At 41.0% G+C, this 20,968-nt stretch overlaps 1 protein-coding gene across 1 annotated transcript; it reads left to right on the forward strand.

Annotated features, from left to right (window-relative positions):
* The first annotated feature begins 11,588 nt into the window (after positions 1-11,588).
* Positions 11,589-20,340, forward strand: chic1 (cysteine-rich hydrophobic domain 1). The gene is made up of 6 exons (XM_024382851.2): positions 11,589-12,072; positions 13,226-13,280; positions 16,568-16,723; positions 17,103-17,159; positions 18,500-18,559; positions 18,750-20,340. Exons 1-6 carry the CDS (start codon positions 11,930-11,932, stop codon positions 18,798-18,800), a joined length of 522 nt encoding a protein of 173 aa, XP_024238619.1. The 5' UTR covers positions 11,589-11,929; the 3' UTR covers positions 18,801-20,340.
* Positions 20,341-20,968: the final 628 nt, after the last annotated feature.

Consider the following 20,968-nt stretch of genomic DNA (forward strand, 5'->3'; position numbering starts at 1 on the left):
AATAAGTAGTGATCTATTCATTGGGATAGGTTCAATGTAGGTTCAAGCCTATGGGGTTATATTACATGAACCTGTAAAAAGGTCACCCAAGACTGTCATTGAAATGGCTCATAACATCCTCATAACCTAGCCTAGGCCTACTCCAAAAACTTGCAAGAGATCTGTATAAAAGTGCACAACCTCAACAAACCTGTTTTCCTGTGTTTCATATACACTGAGTATACAAACATTAAGAACACCTGCTCTTTCAATGACATAGGCTGACCAGGTGAATCCAGGCGAAAGCCATGATCCGTTGTTGAGGTCAATTGTTAAATCCACTTCAATCAGTGGAGATGACAGGGGAGGAGGATTTTTCAGCCTTGAGACAATTGAGACATGGATTGTGTCTGTGTGCCATTCAGAGGGTGAATGGGCAAGACAAAACATGTAAGTGCCATTGAACTAGGTATGGTAGTAGGTACCAGGTGTCAAGAACTGCAACGCTACTGGGTTTTTCATGCTCAACAGTTTCCGGCGTGTATCAAGAATGGCCCACCACCCAAAAGACGTCCAGCCAACTTGACACAACTGTGGGAAGCATTTAAGTCAACATGGGCCAGCATCCCTGTAGAACGCTTTCGACACCTTGTAGAGTCCATGCCCCAACAAACTGAGGCTGTTTTAATGAAAATGACGATAATTCATTTTAGTGTAAGAACTGTTTGAAAAGACCGCCTGAAATTTCAGCCTGTTTTGGTGGGATGGAGTTTTGACCTGCCTGACTGTAAATTAATTAATAGACCAATAAGAAAGTTCCAAACCTCTGCCAATAACAGATCATTTTCAGTTTTCCCCTCCCCACTCAGACCCTTCACAGACAGTCCTAGAAAAATGATTGCTAAAGAAATTGCTCTTTGAAGCTATATTTTTTTGACCATTTGAATTTACAACAATCATAGTAAGGTACTCAATTGTTACCCAAAAATGATTTGATATTGACATAAAAACGGCTGAATTTGAACTTTAAATTAAAGAGACACAACAAATAGCTTCTTAACAAAGAGCAATTTCTCAAGCAATAATTTTGCTCTGACTATTTGGAAGTGGTCTGAGTGGGGAGGGGAAAACTGAGAACTAGCTGTTATAGATGCAGTAAAGAGGTCAATGGAACTGGTCAAAACAATGGATTTGCCATGGAAACACGTGGGGGATAAGATGCTGTGGGGAAAAGATCCCGAATCTCATCATTGCCCACCAGCAAAATTAGCCTACATTTAGGCTATTGTTAATATGTGTATTCCACACTATGTTGAGGAAACGCTGAAAAGTCTTGAGTCAATAAGTATTCAACCCCATTGTTATGGCAAGCCTAAATAAGTTCAATTGTAAAAATGTGCTTAACAAGTCACATAATAAGTTGCATAAACTCACTTTGTGTGCAATAATAGTATTTAACATGAGTTTTGAATGACTACTTCATCTCTGTAACCCACACATAAAATTATCTGTAAGGTGCCTCAGTCGAGCCGTGAATCTAAAACACGGATTCAACCACAAAGACCAGAGAAGTTTTAATAAATGGATCACTAGTCACTTTTAAATAATGCCACTTTAATAATATTTACATATCTTAGTTTACTCATCTCATATGTACAGTTGAAGTCGGAAGTTTACATACACCTTAGCCAAATACATTTAAACTCAGTTTTTCACAATTCCTGACATTTAATCAGAGTAAAATTTTTTTTATTTCAGCTTCTATTTCTTTCATCACATTCCCAGTGGGTCAGAAGTTTACATAGACTCAATTAGTATTTGGTAGCATTGCCTTTAAATTGTTTAACTTGGGTCAAACGCTTCAGGTAGCCTTCCACAAGCTTCCCACAATAAGTTGGGTGAATTCTGGCCCATTCCTCCTGACAGAGCTGGTGTAACTGAGTCCGGTTTGTAGGCCTCCTTGCTCACACACGCTTTTTCAGTTCTGCCCACAGATTTTCTATAGGATTGAGGTCAGAGCTTTGTGATAGCCACTCCAATACCTTGACTTTGATGTCCTTAAGCCATTTTGCCACAACTTTGGAAGTATGCTTGGGGTCATTGTCCATTTGCAAGACCCATTTGCAACCAAGCTTTAACTTGACTGATGTCTTGAAATGTTGCTTCAATATATCCACATAATTTTCCTTTCTCATGATGCTATCTATTTTGTGAAGTGCTCCAGGCTCTACTGCAGCAAAGCACCCCCACAATATGATGCTGCCACCCCCGTGCTTCACGGTTGCGATGGTGTTCTTCGGCTTGCAATCCTCCCCCTTTTTCCTAATAATGATGGTCATTATGGCCCAACAGTTATATTTTTGTTTCATCAAACCAGAGGACATTTCTCCAAATAATATGATCGTTGTCCCCATGTGCAGTTGCAAAGTGTAGTCTGGCTTTTTTATGGCGGTTTTGGAGCAGTGACTTCTTCCTTGCTGAGTGGCCTTTCAGGTTATGTCGATATAGGACTCGTTTTACTGTGGATATAGATACTTTTGTACCCGTTTCCTCCAGCATCTTCACAAGGTCCATTGCTGTTGTTCTGGGATTGATTTGCACTTTTCTCACCAAAGTATGTTTATCTCTATGAGACAGAACATGTCTCCTTCCTGAGCGGTATGACGACTGCGTGGTCCCATGGTGTTTATACTTTTGTACTATTGTTTGTACAGGTGAACATGGTACCTTCAGGCGTTTAGAAATTGCTCCCAAGGATGAACCAGACTTGTGGAGGTCTATAATTTTTTTCTGAAGTCTTGGCTGATTTCTTTTGATTTTCTCATGATGTCAAGCAAAGAGGCACACCTCCAATTGACTCAAATGATGTCAATTAACAAATCAGAATCTTCTGAAGCCATGACATAATTTTCTGGAATTTTCCTAGATGTTTGAAGGCACAGTCAACTTAGTGTATGTACACTTCTGACCCACTGGAATTGTGATAGAATGATTTATAAGTGAAGTTAACAGAGTAGAGTTCAAGTAACAGACACATCTCAACATTAACTGTTCAGAGGAGACTGCGTGAATCAGGCCTTCATGGTTGAATTGCTGCAAAGAAACCACTACTAAAGAACATCAATAAGAAGAAGAGACTTGCTTAGGCCAAGAAACACAAACAATGGACATTAGAATGGTGGGAATCTGTCCTTTGGTCTGATGAGTCCAAATTTGAAATTTCTGGTTCCAACTGCCGTGTCTTTGTAAGACGCAGAGTAGGGGAACGGATGATCTCCGCATGTGTGGTTCCCACCGTCAAGCATGGAGGAGGAGGTGTGATGGTGTGGGAGTGCTTTGCTGGTGACACTGTCTGTGATTTGTTTAGAAATCAAGGCACACTTAACCAGCATGGCTACCACAGCATTCTTCAGTGATACGCCATCCCATCTGGTTTGTGCTTAGTGGGACTCTCATTTGTTTTTCAACAGGACAATGACCCAACACACCTCCAGGTTGTGTAAGGGCTATTTGACCAAGAAGGACAGTGATGGAGTGCTGCATCAGATGAATTGGCCTCCACAATCAACCGACTTCAACCAAATTAAGATGGTTTGGGATGAGTTGGACCGCAGAGCGAAGGAAAAGCAGCCAACAAGTGCTCATCATATGTGGGAATTCGTTCAAGACTGTTGTTTTTTCTCTGTAATAATACTTAGCACCTAGACATTTTATGAAGGCCTTAGCTAGCCCAGATATGTTCACAATCTGTCAACCTCATAACTACCTACCAAGAAGCCAGGGCCGGATCTACGGGGAGGCAAATCCAGGCGTGGACTCACCACATATAAATTGTGCTTTCTCACAGAGAGGGGGAAATGTTTTTCACCTTTGCAGACAGATACAGCTAACAACAGGATAGCTAGTAGCTACTAGCTTCGTTAAGTTTTGGTAGCAGGGCACTGAATAATTATAGCTAGTTGGCTGAGCTTTGATCAGCATGGATATCCGAAAATGGCTGACACCTGCCAAGAGCAAAAAAACTGAGGACCACCATGTCGAGAGAAATGCCAAGTTCACTGACCAGCCTGCAGGCCCGACCACCGAGGTTGAGGAACCTAATATCCAATGTAATTCCCGCATGTCCCCCATGCTGTCTGCTGACCAACAAGATTCACAAGAGCCAGGGCCTAGCACCAGCACAAGTGTAAAATCACAACAAGCACCTGCACATCTGTTACCCCAGCCACAAGCAGCAATGTGCAAAAATTAATTCTCCACCCTGAAGAACGTATTCAGTAAGCACAGACTCTGAACACATCAACGAAAAGCCCAGCTTGGCCAGCTGTTATTTGAGAGGGACCTAACAAGTAAACTTCTCTGGAAAGGAGAATGGAATCAGAAACTTCTCATAAGGTTCAACACAGCATCAAGGAGGCTGCAACTAATCTAAATGGTAAGTTACCTTTTTGAATGTATTGTATAGTTTAGGCCTTTGCTTTTTACTTCATAGATATACAGGTTTGTATTATTTGATTGGTATAGGGACAATGTCCAATGTAGCCTAATTGGTTGTGCTCTGAGATGATCCCTGGCATAGTGCTCCTGTTGTCCTGGCTGTCCACTCACATTGTACATGATCCTTTCACCTTGCTGACTGGGGTTGCTTTCTGTCCGTGGTCCTGAATCGATGGTTACAGTGTGTGCTGTTTTAATTAGTGCATCTTGGGCTACCAGTCTTAGTGAGGCTTCTGTTCAACATGGCATGCTTTCTTGTGGAAAAATGACAGTTGTTGTGTATATGGATGCATTTCAGATAGGCCTCCATTTTGTATGTCGCAGTAGTAGGACCAATGCTAAAATTCAAATAGTTAGCCTAATTTCAGTTTATGTGACAAAACAATCATGTATAGTGTCGAGCAGGGGCAGGCAACCCTGGTCCTGGAGTGCCGCAGGAGCTTCAAGTTTTTTATTTAACAGACCTGGAAAACCAGGTGTGTTGAATTTAGGCAATCACTGAACTGATCAATTAGCTCAGTTGGTCTTGGTGTGGTGCCTAGTTGGAACAAAGTCCTGCAGTACCTGCGGCACTCCAGGAACAGGGTTGCCTACCCCTGGTGTAGATAATCATTGTACAGTTTAAACCGCTGTGAAATATGTTTTCTGTAACCAAAAATATTGCATTTTCAGCTGTTTGAAGCTGGTCAAATCAAATTAAAGTTTATTTGTCACGTGCGCCGAATACAACAGTTGTAGGTAGACCTTACAGTGAAATGCTTACTTACAGGCTCTAACCAATGGTGCAAAAAAAGAAAAAGCAAAACATATCTACTGCTTCTTAGACTTGCTTTCAATGAGAATGACAGATCTATAACACACATTTCTATGTGAATTTTGTGGGGTCGCCCAAAAAGTTACATATTACAGCTTTAAGCTGTGAAGCCTGTAAGAATCTTTGATAGCCTAGTGGTTGGTGCTCATTCTGTCGAGCTGATCTGTGCATGTTGGTAGCAGTGTTACCAACTCCTCAGTAAGGAAAGTAGCTATTGTCTGTCCTAAAAGTCACTAGAAGTCGCTAAATGACGTCATCACCTAGTTTGCATAATTAGCCATGTGCATGTAATTGTGATAGATGCTGTAGGAGAGAGGAATAACGTCGTGGGAGAGACAAAAAGTGAGTAAAAAACACCCTAAATATGTTTAGAACTACAAATGAACTTTCTTCTGTCTATTCTTGTTTTTTTTTATGTCACAATTCCAACCCTCCTCCTTCATCCGGGCTTGGGACCGGCAAAAGTGACCCAAAAGAGACACTCTGGCGGAGTCACTTAGTTTTTTTTTTTTTAAGTTGTGTTTTTTAGTTTAGTGTTCTTAATTTGGTTTGGTTTTTAACCTTATGGTCCACTTAGAAGCCTACAACAAGTCACAGTAGAACATGAATGTTTTTAACCATAACATTTTTTACATTTTTGTATACAATCTACATTAACAATCTAAATGGACCAAAAAGAGACAAAATAGAAATAACTGTCAATGGCAATGTGAGAAAATTATGGTAACTAGTGTGACCCTAATTCAGGTATAAAAAAAAATCCAGACCCCCCTCCGTACACACACAGACTGTGCTAGCTCACAGAAAGAGTGGGTCATCGTCATTTTGGTCAAGGCTCTCTATGGCATGTTCAGCAACTGAGGGAGCTGACTTAAATAGTAAGCAGCGGATGTGCCAAAAAGCTGCAAAACATTATCAGGCAGCTGGTGCTCATAGCAAGCCTCACCAGACAGCTTCAGTCCATAACGAATGTACAGGATGGGGTTAAGGGTCTGCAAGCACATCCAATTTCTAAGTTAGCTTTTTACCACACTCATCTGGCTGAATACTCTCTCGACTTCAGCATTCGAGTGTGGCAAGGACAACACAGACACAGCAGCCATGGCAAGTTCTTGAAATGGGTTGATATTAGCTGCATCCCTGAACTTTCACATCTCACTCCAGAAGCCCAGTGTGTTTTTTGTCTCATTTTACTAAAATGGATGGCACGCTATTGCTAGACAATCTTGTCTATCTCTGCAGGGGAGTAGCCAAGGAGGTTGGCTATTTTTTCTATTTCTCCAGGGCTCTTATTGTGCTTTAGAGTTTCCTCCACATTGAAAACAGACATGTACTGCAATGCTTCGATGTTGTCAGGCAGTCTCACCCTCAACTCATTAGTGAGGGAGATGGTGAAGGCTACACACCACTTTCGGACATTGTTTTCATCCTCAGGCGCAAGGTGTAGCTCAGCTGCCTTTGACTCAAAAAGGTAACCAAGGTACGGTTTGGGACTGATGTATCCATCTATTGACCCTTTGAGTACATCAACATTTGCCAGTGGATTCAGCAACCTGCTGCTCAAGACTTGATCAGGCTAACCAAGCTGTCAAGTAGCTTAAGAGGATCTACTTGCTCTCCCTCAAAAGCCTTGATTACCAACTGTACCTCACCCAGCACTACTGTACCTCACCCAGCACTACTGTACCTCACCCAGCACTACTGTACCTCACCCAGCACAACTGTACCTCACCCAGCACTACTGTACCTCACCCAGCACTACTGTACCTCACCCAGCACAACTGTACCTCACCCAGCACTACACTCACCCAGCACTACTGTACCTCACCCAGCACTACTGTACCTCACCCAGCACTGACTTCAAAAAAGTCAGATACAATGTTTTTAGGATCACTGTACATGGAGTATAAAACCTCAGCCATGTAGCAGTGTTCACTGGACTTGGTGTATAAAACCTCAGCCATGTAGCAGTGTTCACTGGACTTGGTGTATAAAACCTCAGCCATGTAGCAGTGTTCACTGGACTTGGTGTATAAAACCTCAGCCATGTAGCAGTGTTCACTGGACTTGGAGACTGCGAAATGCAGCCTAAGCTCCTCCCACTGGTCCAAAATGCGTGAAACCGCGGGTTCAATAGAGAGCCAACGTGTGGCACACACCTTGATTATCTGTAAAGGTTTCTCACCACAGTTGATGGTCTCATATATGGTCTTGTAGGCCTCCCTGTGCTTTGTAGACACTGAAAACAAGTTATAAGTCTCTCGTACCAAGTACTCCACACTACGGGGGATGATGTCATTGAAAGCATGACTTAAAGCAAGCTGCAGAGAGTGGCACACACAGCAAATAAGAACTAGATATTTGAGGCCATACTCCTCCTTCAGCACTTTATGGACCCCAATGTTAATCTCCATCATAACAGAGGCATTGTCAGTCCCTATCCCCAGGAGTTTCTCTTTTTTCAGACCACTTGTCGAGGAAAGCCACAACAGCACGGGCTATAGATTTGGCATCTCCTCCCTCCAACTCAACAAGCCCCAGAAATGTTGATACAATTGTCTGCTTGGTGTCACTAAAGTACCTTATCACAACCCCCAGGTACTTAGAAACACTTACATCTGTGGACTCATTGAGGAGGAGGCTGAAAACGCTGGTCACCCACATCTGCGACCAACTTTTTCAGAAAGTATGGTGCTAGAACACCATTAATCTTTTGAAGAGGGTAGCAGCAGTGGAGTCTGAGAAAGCAGCTCTACATGCTTCTCTAATGTGAACACATTCCACCAGTGTTCAGCGATAGCTAATGCCATGGTGGCCTCAGCCTTTTTTGCAGAGTCAAATTTTTTTAACCATAAATGGCAGCTTGTTTTGGGTGGAACTGTCATAAGGCTTTGCCTTTTGAGTGTGTTTTTGAGTTGTCATGTGTTTTTTTTACATCACTAAGTTTGTCGTAGAAATTAGCCTTACAATACAGGCAGTATGCAGGGTGTATCACCTCCAATAAAAGGCTTCAACCAGCCTTTTTCATTCAGGGTTTGATTCCCACTCCTTTCTGTATTTGTGAGTGTAAAGTTTAGACTGAGACATGAACTAGCCAGCTAGAAGTTTAGCTTATGTCACAGAGAGGCACACACACAGTGGACAAGGTGAGTAAGTGACTGAGGCTGTGTGAGTCAAATGCAGTGATTTTTGTGCAGTGATTTATTTTAGACAAAGAACATTTTACATTTACATCCAGCCCTGAATGTAAGCCAGAGCGGGATCAGCCAGCGGCAGCTTCCCGCAAGTGCGATTCATTTGCAGTCTGGACGCAGAGGGGTGAACATCACCTGCTCTGACTGCAGCTGGGAAAGACTGCTGCGCAAGGACTGGGCCGCCTGTGACCTCTCCAAAAGTCTCCAATAACACCAGAAAAAGTCGCTAGTCGCTTTTTTGAAAATGTGTCGCTAGAAGGGTCTGAATACTTGCTAAATATAGCAACTAAGTTGCTAAATTGGCAACACTGGTTGGTAGGCAAAAATTATGTGTAGGCCTACTTAAGCGACGGCTGCACTTCAGATACACATGCATGTCGTAGTGGGGGGCATATCTTGTGTTATTCTATAAAACAACAGTTGTTGATGTGTATGGGTAAATTTCAAATACATTTTTGCACATTTGAACAGTAGTAAAAGGACCAATCTAACTTGTTTTATTAGGGCTCTAAAGCGATACTAGTTGTGCTGGCAAGGCTGGCAAGGTTGGTACACTTTATAAAGCAAGTAATACTAAATTGACTGAATAAGACACATTCCTCCGACACATTGGTGCAGCTGGCTTCCGGGTTGGATGCGCGCTGTGTTAAGAAGGACACATGACTTTCAACCTTCGTCTCTCCCGAGCCTGTACGGGAATTGTAGCGATGAGACAAGATAGTAGCTACTAACAATTGGATACTATGAAATTGGGGAGAAAAAGGGGTAAAATTAAATTAAATAAATTAAATAAATAAAAATATTTTACTGAGTTCATATAAGGAAATCAGTCAATTGAAAAAAATCCATTAGGTCCTAATCTATGGATTTCACATGACTTGGAATACAGATAAACATCTGTGGTTCACAGACACCTTAAAAAAAAGGTAGGGGCGTGGATCAGAAAACCAGTCAGTATCTGGTGCGACCACCATTTTCCTCAGTCAGCGCGATACATCTCCTTCGCATAGAGTTGATCATGCTTTTGGCAGGAACATGAACACACATTGCCCTACACGTCAATCCAGAGCATCCCAAACATGCTCAATGGGTGACATGTTTGGTGAGTATGCAGGCCATGGAAGAACTCTGACATTTTCAGCTTCAAGGAATTGTGTACAGATCCTTGCAACATGGGGCTTATCATGCTGAAACATGAATGGCATGACAATGGGTTCGAGATCGCATCATGGTATCTCTGTACAGTCCAATTGCCATCAATAAAATGCAATTGTGTTCATTGTCCGTAGCTTGTGCCTGCCCATACCATAACCCCACCGCCACCATGGGGCACTCTGCTTAAAACATTGACATCACCAAACTGCTCTCCCACCCGAAGCCACGCACATGGTCTGTCTGCAGTTGTGAGGCCAGTTGGACGTACTGCCAGATTCTCAAAATTGATACTTATGGCAGAGAAATGAACATTAAATTCTCTGGCAACAGCTCTGGTGGACATTCCTGGAGTCAGCATGCCAATTGCATGCTCCCTCAACTTGAGACATCTGTGGCATTGTGTTGTGTGACACAACTGCATATTTTAGTGGCCTTTTATTGTCCCCAGCACAAGGTGCACCTGTGTCATGATCATGCTGTTTAATCAAATTCTTGATATTCCAGGCCTGTCATGTGAATGGATTATCTTGGCAAAGGAGAAATGCTCACTAACAGGAATGCAATGAAATCCATGCACAAAATCTGAGAGAAATATGCTTTTTGTCCATATTGAAGATTTCTGAGATGTTTTACTTCAGCTCATGAAACATGGCACCAACACTTTACATATTGCATTTATATTTTTGTTCAGTGTATATTTCCACACTGTGAGCTTGGAATAATACTGTGAAATTGCAAAAATTATTATAATACCCTTTTAGTGTAAGAGCTGTTTGAAAAGATTGCAGCCTGTCTTGGTGGGATGGAGTTTTGGCCTGCCTGGTGACATCACCAGGAGTAAATTAGTTAACCAGACCAATAAGAAAGAGAGTTCCAACCCTCTCTGCTAATAACAGCTAGTTTTTAGTTTTCCCCTCCCCCACACAGACCACTCTCAGACAGTCCTAGCAAAACTCTTGGTTGAAAAATTGCTCTTTGCTAAGAAGCTACATATGTTTATTTTTTACAATTTCAATTGAAAACAGTCACAGTAAGGTACGTAATTGTTACCCAGAAATGATTTGATATCGAGATAAATACGGCTGCATTGAACCTTTAAAAAAATAACCACCTCTAAGGAGGATACAGACAGCTCAAGAAGTATGATTAGATATGCAGAAAATAAACATATTTTGAACATAGAATTCAGCATAATGTTTAAGGCTCTAGATTGCAGGAAAATATGTTTCATAGTTTTGGAAAATTCTAAATTCTCCATCTTCCAGACTGGGGGCTTCCATACTTTGTGCCCCCTCAGATGTTTGGGTGCATGACGCCCCTGATGTGTAGTCTGCTATTGATATCTGTATTATTTTTTTATTTTCATTTAACCTTTATTTAACTAGGCAAGTCAATGATGGCCTACCATACGGCCAAAGGCCTCCTGCGGAGACAGGGGCTGGGTTACATATATATATATATATATATATATATATATATATATTTTTTTTTAAAATAACATAGGACAAAATACACATTACGACAAGAGAGACAACGCTACATAAATAGATACCTAGACAACAACATAACAAGGCAACAACACAGCATGGTAGCAAAACAACATGGCAATGCACAAGACATGGTACAAACATTATTGGACACAAACAGCACAAAGGGCAAGAAGGTAGAGATAACAATGCATCACGCAAAGCAGCCACAACTGTCAGTAAGAGTGTCCATGATTGAGTCTTTGAATGAAGAGATGGAGATAAAACTGTCCAGTTTGACTGTTTGTTGCAGCTCGTTCCAGTCGCTAGCTGTAGCGAACTGAAAAGACGAGCGACCCAGGGGTGTGTGTGCTTAAGGGTTGACTGTGACTGGCAGAACGAGTGTTGTATGGGGAGGATGAGGGCTGCAGTAGATATCTCAGATAGAAGGGAGTGAGGCCTAATAGGGTTTTTATAAATAATCAACAACCAGTGTGTCTTGCGACGGGTATACAGAGATGACCGGTTTAAAGAGGATATAGAGTGCAGTGAAGCCTACTTTATTGTATTCTTAAAAAATTATAAATTTAGGTGATATGAAATTATATCCGTCACTTTTCCAGACACTCTGCGGAGGCTGAGCTCGGTCAAATCATGATGTCAGTGATATTCAGGTCGGAAAGAAAGAGGTCCGAGTTCCCGAGTTGGATGACTGTTCAAAACGATTTTCCCAGTCGGAGGTAGTTCTTCCCCCCCGTGTTCCCAGTTGTTTTGAACGCGGCATTACTGGTTGTTGATGTCATGCTGGCAGTGACGAAAACGTCATGAGCGTCTTACTACCCAACATGGCGGATTTTGATACCATCTATGAGTTAGACGAGGAAGATGAACGTGTAGTGAGTGAAGAACATCTTGTTAAATATTGCCCAGAACCTGTGATTATGCGAGGGGCCGGGCACATCACCGTGTAAGCAATCCAAAGCGCAGTCATTATGATTCGTTATGTTGTTCTACCTCATCAGCTTGCTAGCTAGCTAGCCTGCCAACAACAATGCTATGAAATACAACTTACCACTAGGCCGTGGAAATAACAGTCAGTTGTCTGGTCTTATATTAGGACAAAACTATTACAATTGACTTCATTGATGAGGCAAGGGTGATCTATTGTGTAACGTTACCTGCTATTCCTGTTTTATAGTTGACTAGCTAACTTAGTTCGCGTAACTATAGTTGTGCGAACTAGGTAGCTAACGTTAGCTATCTACACTGGTTGCCTGCAAACTAGCCTAACATAGCATCTACTGTAACAAAAATGACAAGCCAACATGACATCTACGGTAACTAGTGAATATTTTGACAGGGCTGGCTTATTCAAATTGTGGTGATGAACCAAGACTATTTCCAGCAAGCTTGCTAGCTACCATCCATAGATTTAACATTCTGTGTTAAGCTAACGTTACTCCCTGCAAAACTAGAATCCATTTTGGACTTGGCTATACATTTATGATATTAAGTTAGCTATGCCCATTTGATTTTTGAAAAATACAACTTATTACAACGCCTAATGAGTTTAGTTCAACTGTCCTATGCCATCAGAACGCAAAATAAGCATTGTTTTACTCCAATGTTTGTAAACAATGTAGATAAATGTTAAACACTGTATAACTGCAATACATGGTTAAAACTGTAATTTTGATATCATGGATGGTCAGTCCTTGCATCCATGCGTTTGCGAGTGCTTACATTTCCCCAGGCCCATTCCTTAGCTTTTTATCAAAATAGTCAAGTATACTTCCTCTAGTCTCCACAACTGCGTTATGCATATGGTGTATCCTTGTCATCATATTGAATTGTATCAACAGGGGAAGCTATTCACATAATGAAACACATGACAGGTTATTCAGGAAATGCATTTTTGTTTTGCTGTCTGTACATTGTAAAGTGTTAGGTACATTTGTATAGGTATTTATTTGTAGAGTACAGTGTCTGTTATACCATCTCCATAAAAAACCATGCCAGGTTCCCCTTGTGACAGCCCACAGTCACAGTATAGTACTTTATACATGTCCAATGGAAAGTTTGTTTAATCTCTACCATTTTTGTATGTTTCTTTTTGACAGGTTTGGCTTGAGCAACAAATTTGACACAGAGTTTCCCTCAGTACTCACAGGAAAGGTACAGTAACCCAATTCATTAGTATCGTCTCATGCATTTCCCCAAAGCAATGTTTTGTGCTTGCCAAATGATTTGGACTGGGATGCGAATTAAGCAATTTAAGCTATTATGGTGGCGCCATTGTTCTATTTGCCCTTTGACAAATCAGACCATCCCTGAATTACCTCTGTCACGTTTCTTAAGTGCTTTTGATATGATGGAGCAACACACCACGGTGCATCCAAAGCTGAAGTGAAGCTCTGTCAATGAGTAAGCCGTCTTTGGAGCCCAGTTGGTCGGGGACACAGCTCCAGGTGATAAAAGAAGGAAATAAAGACTGTGCCATGCACAAGAAAGGGCAGCTTCCTGGGTCAGACACTCAAACACAAAAAGGCTAAAGGGATAAGAGCAGGCAGAGGGAAGTGCAGGGCAATAAAAAGTCTCTCCAGTATTGTGACCAATGGTGACATGATGGAAGAGGTCACAATTATGATGATTGAAGGGTGCAGATCAGCAGGCCCTTATTCCTATTCTGTTTGCAAAGAGACCTTTGCATCCTGTCATAAAAGATTACGACCCCAGTTTTATGGCGTACAGACCCAGAGAGGAATTAGCATCCATTCATGTTGTTTGGATGGCCGCTGCCACAGGCACTGAGCTTATCTCTCCCTTTAGTCCCTCTCTGCCGTGAATAGACGAGATTGGTTAGCAAGTTACAGGCGTACTAGTAAGAGATTTGATCTCTGGATAGCATCTCCAAATATCTAGGCCACCCATTTGTTTTCTAAGGCTCTTTGATCCTGTAGACTACAGTACAGGTTTTATTATAAAAATAAAAATAAACATTTAAAGGAGTTTTTCACAGAAGTGGTTGCCTTTCTCCTCCTTTCCCTTTCAGGTGTTTGTTTTTTATTCATATTGCTGAGCGATTAGTGCCTTTTGAGATAGTTTTGATTATTAAAAAAATGATCACGGTTTTTGATTTTGGCTTTAAACATTAAATGCATTATGTGGGTTGAATGCTGTAACAACACAGAATAAAACAATTATGAAGACCCATGATGGTAGTGACTGGCCATTACTGCTTATCACTTATTAGCCATAATTTATTCACTTTAATAAAATATTTCAGTTGTATATATTACATTTTATTTTATTACATTCCAAGTCAACTCATCTCTAAAGAGCTGCTGCCTATGCTGGTGACAAAATCAAATTCAAAAATCACATTTTGTACTTCTTCAAAGTATACTGAACAAAAATATAAATGCAACATGTAAAGTGTTGGTACCATGAGCTGAAATAAAAGAACACAGAAATGTTCCATACTCACAAAAAGCTTATTTTTCAAAAATGTTGTGCACAAATTTGTTTATATCCTTGTTAGTGAGTATTTCTCTTTTCCCAAGACAATCCATCCACCTGACAGGTGTGGCATATCAAGAAGCTGATTAAACAGCATGGCAGGTGCACCTTGTGCTGGGGACAATAAAAAGCCACTCTAAAATGTGCAGTTTTGTCACACAACACAATACCACAGATGTCTCACGTTTTGAGGAAGCATGCAATTGGCATGTTGACTGCAGGAATGTCTACCAGAGCTGTTGCCAGAGAATTTAATGTTAATTTCTCTACCATAAGTTGTCACCAAAGTCATTTTAGAAATATGGCAGTACGTCCAACCGGCCTCACAACCGCAGACCACATGTAACCACGCCAGCCCAGGACCTCCACATCCGGCTTCTTCACCTGCGGGATCGTCTGAAACCAGCCTCCCAGACAGCTGATGAAACTTTGGGTTTGCATAACCAAAGAATTTCTGCACAAACTGTCAGAAACAGTCTCAATGAAGCTCATCTGTGTGCTCGTCGTCCTCACCAGGGTCGTGACAGTGGGCAAATGCTAACCTTCGATGGCCACTGGCACTCTGGAGAAATGTGCTCTTCACTGATGAATCCCGGTTTCAACTGTAACGGACAGATGGGAGACAGTGTGTATAGTATCACGAGGGCGAGCAGTTTGCTGATGTCAACGTTGTGAACAGAATGCCCCATGGTGGTGGTGAGGTTATGGTATGTGCAGGCATAAGCTACGGACAATGAACACAATTGCATTTTATTGATGGTAATTGGAATGCACAGAGATACCATGACAGATCCCGAGGCCCATTGTCGTGCCATTCATTCGCCGCCATCATGTTTCAGCATGATAATACACGGCTCCATGTCGCATTGATTTGTACACAATTCCTGGAAGATGAAAATGTCCCAGTTCTTCCATGGCCTGCATACTCGGACACGTCACCCATTGAGCATGTTTAGGATGTTCTGGATCGACGTGTACGACAGCGTGTTCCAGTTCTCGCCAATATCCAGCAACTTCACACAGCCATTAAAGAGGAGTGGGACAACATTCCACAGGCTACAATCAACAGCCTGATAAACTCTATGCGAAGGAGATGTGTCGTGCTGCATGAAGCAAATAGTGGTCACACCAGATACTGACAGGTTTTCTGATCCCTGACCCTACTTTAAAATTTTTTTTAAAATCTCTGACCAACTGATGCACATCTGTATTCCCAGTCATGTGAAATCCATAGATTAGGGCCTAATGAATTTATTACAATTTACTGATTTCCTTATATGAACTGTAACTCAGTAAAATCTTTGAAATTGCTGCATGCTGCGTTTTTTATATTTTTCAGTGTAAATAAGGCATACATTCATGACTGCTGAATGCCAATTATCAGTCATGTCTTTTCAGGTAGAGACCTCGCTAAGCAACTGCTCTCTATCCCTCTCAATTGCACATTCTTCTATCTCTTCTCCCCCTCTCCATGTCTGCCCCTCACTAACCTAATGTACAGTAGCCGGTGTAAAAGAAACACACAGACCAGGCACGCAATGGATTATGGTCATTGTCGTTAATTACCACGGAACTATGAAGAATATTGGCCTGTTGGAAACTACAACTCCCTATTTCATCCCACAGTTCGGGCTTGGTCTGATTTAGCTCTGGAGAAACTGCGCATCGAGCTCACAGAAAAAACCTGAACCAAATAGAATTTAAAAAATGTAACCAATATCAGTCAATTAGTTGTTTAATAAGTGACATTTTGGTAAATTGCTCAGCACTATTGCTTCAGATGAAAAACTATTTTAAGCTCAAATGATTGAAAACAATTATGAGCTGATTTGTCTCAAAGAGAGAATTACCAATAAGATAGAAACTATACCAATTACAACCACATTTCCTCTGTCTGACATTTCCTATCCACTTCTTCCTCCCTTCTCCTGCTTCTTCTCCAGGTGGCTCCAGAGGAGTTTAAAACCAGCATCAGCAGAGTGAACGCTTGCTTGAAGAAGAACTTGCCTGTCAATGTGAAGTGGCTTCTTTGCGGCTGCCTGTGCTGTTGCTGTACAGTGGGCTTCAGTCTGTGGCCCGTTATATGCCTCAACAAGAGAGTAAGTCTCAATCAGCCCTCGTGTGATGTGTGCTGCACAGTCCCACTCTACATAAGTCAGCAGGCCCACTTATTATTCATGGGCTAGTTTACAAATCCAGCCGTATTGGTCTTAAGCAGGCAATAACAACTTGTGTGTAAAAATGATACATTGCACCATTGAAGGCCTGTCCAGCTGAAGGGTACGCCACTGAAAGGTGGTGCCTCGACCCAGTGTTATTGTGAAGTGGAAATTACAAGCTGGTAAAAGGAGTTCAGTCCATAAATGTCTCTTTGTCATATAATGTGGTGGTTGCTGTTATTGTCATTTGTAAAAGAGTGTGAAGTCAAGGTAATTACTCGAAAATATTTCAATGTTGTATGTGCTCCTTTACAAACAGGCGAGAAGATCTATTCAGAAGTTGTTAGAATGGGAAAACAACCGGTTATATCACAAGGTAAGAACAAATGGAATATTGTCTGTCTGTCTGAAAGACCATAACAGTTCCGTCAGTTGTGAAGCAATCGTTAATGGGGAAACAACGACGTCCATTTGCGATAGAAGAGCACAATATGTACTACACACCTTTTTGTTTTTTTTACCATGCTGGACGACGCTCCCTCAGCTTGGAAACACAAACAACAACAGTGGGGTGGGGTGGCCAGTAGCGCTGTTTCCCCCTACTGCGCATTCCATCTTTAAGCGATGTTAAGGTAGCAGGTTTCTGATGGATAATGGTCATTAACTCATGTAAACTTTAACCCTTAAAACAAATTTCCCTCTAAGCTATACATTTTCATACTTTTTTGTACTGGTCCCCCCTGTGGGAATCGAACTCACAACCCTGGCGTTGCAAGCGCCATGATCTACCGACTGAGCCGCCTGGGACCATTATATTATTTTATACAAATACAATTGCTCAAAGAAAGAGATTTTGTTTAGCAAGTAATTAAACATTGTTATCAATACTCCAGCACCCTCCCCTTGTGAGGATAACGACACAGTCTTTTTCTAAAATGTTTGAACCATCAAAATCCACAAAGAAATGGTTCATTGACCACAAAATCAACATTTTTCAATGGCCATCTGTCTCCAAACTTGTACCCCATTGAAAATCGGTGGTTTGAATTGAAGAGGGCAGTTCATAAGCACTGATGAAGGATCTCAAGGATCTGTAAAGATTCTGTATGGAGGAATGGTCTAAGACCCCTCCTATTGTGCTCTCCAATCTCATAACATTTTAGAAAAAGGCTCCGGGTCATTATCCTCGCAAGGGGACGGTGCTGAAGTACTGAAAACGTATGCCTATATTCTGACCCTTATCTTTTTTAGAATTTTTGTATTACTTCTTAAACAAATCTATTTAATTGAGCATATTAGTATAAAATAATTGAATCTTCAAAAGTTTTCAGCGTACAATTTTTTTTAACCTTTATTTAACTAGGCAAGTCAGTTAAGCACAAATTCTTATTTTCAATGACGGCCTAGGAACAGTGGGTTTGTTCAGGGGCAGAACGACATATTTTTTACCTTGTCAGCTCGGGGATTTGATCTTGCAAACTTTCGGTTACTAGTCCAACGCTCTAACCACTAGGCTACCTGCTAAGTATTTGTATTATTTATTTTATAAAGTATATTTTGCTAATCTTTGTCAAGGTTGCCAATATTTATGACCCACACTGTAGTTTTAAAGCCTTTCTTAAATTCCCCTCACACTAGGGGAGATCCCAGACAGTATGTGGGTGTCTGTGCGTGTGCGCTGTTATGTCTGTCCTTACTTTCACCTCTTCTCTTTAGCTGGGCCTGCACTGGAAACTCAGCAAAAGGAAATGTGAAAGCAGCAATATGATGGAATATGTAAGTATAACCCATTCATGTTCCCCTAAAACAGAATAGGATTCTTGCCAACATATGGAGTATTACAAGTCTCAGATCATAAGATGCAAAATATATGGTAATTTATGCAATGTACAGTAGAGCAGGGCCTACTGGAAAGATTCAATTCTGAAAGAAAAGTGTGAAATGAATACATGTTTTCCCTCCACAGGTAATTCTTATAGAATTCTTACCCAAATATCCTATATTCCGACCGGACTGAGCTGAGGAGGCTGTTGGGAGACCTGCAGTGTGACCCTTGACTCCTATCCGTAGTGCCTTGTATATATGTTGAAATGAGGGTCTGCACCGGTGTAGAGATGTCCCTTACCATCTCCCAGTACCTTGTACAATAGAAATTGCAACACTGTCACTTTGCTTTAGAGCAGATTTTGTAGGGCAGATTTTGCACAGTTCCTTTCGAAGTAGAAAAATGCCCCCTTTTTGTTGTGTGTAATACAACTAGTGATTGAACAAAAATATACTGTTGAAAAGTGCATTTAGCCCAAAGAGCCATCATTAATCAAGGCCATGTATCGTATCAGTATTGGACACCTAGAGCATCATCGCCTTATGTAAAACAATAAAGGATGTTATATATATATATATATATATATATATAAGACAGGAGGAGACCAGCATTTTGTAGCCCACCAAGTTCAAATTCTGGTTATTGGGTTTAATTTCCTTAAATCAATTCTTCTTTGAAACAAAAAGTAGATGTGATGCTTGAATTTGCCTAACATACTATTTAACAGCATCATGTTTTTTCTTTACTTTGGAAATGACAGGAGAATTGAAACGAACCTGTAAATATGTTAGGATAAACTGTACAGTGGTACGCTGTTGTTTACGTTGTGATTTAGATCTTTGATTTGTTTTGTCAAGAAAGTGCTGTACCATAGTTTTGTTTATGAAAGATGTCTCTTACCAGTTTATATGGGCCTGTTTACCTAGTAAGCCATATAATTTACAATGTATGTGATGCCAGAGTTAGGACAGAAAATTGCACTTAAGCTCGTCAAAATGTCATGATTTCAGAGGATGGTCAAACTGAGGTTCTGAGTAATTTTACAATGACACTAGTGATGCATGTTATTTGTGTGGTTTTGCCAACTAAAGAAAAAAAGGTTAAAAAGTGTCATCCAGTTTAACGTGAGATGGCTACTTATCTTTATGATGTACTGCTGGAAACAAAGACTCCAACTTGGCACTTCCATGTCAAAATGTTTTTTTTGTCAATCTTTTTGTTGCAGCTTTGTCTTTGTTCATTTTATAGTTTTGTATTTTCCTATAATGTGTTTGGTCCTTGTTAAAAACACACATACAGCCTAGAGAACATGACATATTGAAATAAATGTTTCCTTAGTTATTCATTTTGTCCAGCGTTAGTGCACTATTCAATCCGCATCGCTGAAGTTCAGCTTTACAGCGTGATTGACATTTCAAGGCAATGTTCCCGCTTTATTGAGGACAGCGTTCACGGTAAACGCTGCATATGTCAGCTCAATCGGATACGAGCTTTGAATTTCTATCGCTGAATCTGTAAGGCCTAAGTGTTGTGTCCTTCACTTGTAGCTGAGAGTTTTGCTGTGTTACAGTGCCACTGGAATGTTAGGTGAACCACAGTCAGGGAACTGGGTGTACTTGTTAAGGTTGACATGCTCACTTGTATTGGCCCTGTTACAGAGTACTTGTAAATGTTTGTCATGACAACTCAATCCCTATGGAAAGCTGAAATAAATTGTTGATTTTGAATTTTCTCCCAGAGTCTTGAACTTGGTCCATTTGAAAACCACATGCTAACTGTTGACATGCTTCAGTATCATTTAAGTTATACAGATCATCTTATTTGTGGTAATGTACTTTACCCACAGCCTGCTACTGAAACCTGACAATTTGTCATGTTTAACAAGGTGCTGAATCATTAACTTAACAAGATGGCCTGTAATGACTTGACACATTTGGAATACTATTACCATAAATAGCTAGCCCTTTCAGGGAATGGAACTGCGGCCCCTGAGTTTGTAGCCAAAATCTAATAGGTTACTATATCACTACCCCCATACATACACTGGAGTGGTGGGTTGTTTTATAGACCCTCTTTGTTCTTGGATTTATTGTTCACATTGTCCTGTTGAAGTTGGGATAAAGAAATCGGGTCTAGAGTGCTCAACTCTGGACCTCAAAGCCAGAACCACTGCATTTCTTTCATTGTTCCTCTCTAATCAGGGACTGATTTAGACCTGGGAAACCAGATGAGTGCAATTAATTATCATGTAGAACAGAACCAGCAGGATCTGGACCTCACAGGGTAAGAGTTTAATACCCCTGGTCTACAGGATCAAGGGAGGTTGTCTTACTTTACTTTTCTATCACTACTGTATTAAG

This window comes from Oncorhynchus tshawytscha, linkage group LG21 (assembly GCF_018296145.1).
Source record: "Oncorhynchus tshawytscha isolate Ot180627B linkage group LG21, Otsh_v2.0, whole genome shotgun sequence".
Classification (NCBI taxonomy): Eukaryota; Metazoa; Chordata; class Actinopteri; order Salmoniformes; family Salmonidae; genus Oncorhynchus; species Oncorhynchus tshawytscha.

Bases quoted from the DNA above. Each gene is read 5' to 3' on its own strand.
- chic1 (XM_024382851.2), top strand. From the start codon at position 11,930: ATGAGCGTCTTACTACCCAACATGGCGGATTTTGATACCATCTATGAG. The intron at 13,281-16,567 runs GTACAGTAACCC...CTTCTTCTCCAG, and splicing joins CCTCAGTACTCACAGGAAAG to GTGGCTCCAGAGGAGTTTAA. The intron at 18,560-18,749 runs GTAAGTATAACC...TTCCCTCCACAG, and splicing joins GCAGCAATATGATGGAATAT to GTAATTCTTATAGAATTCTT.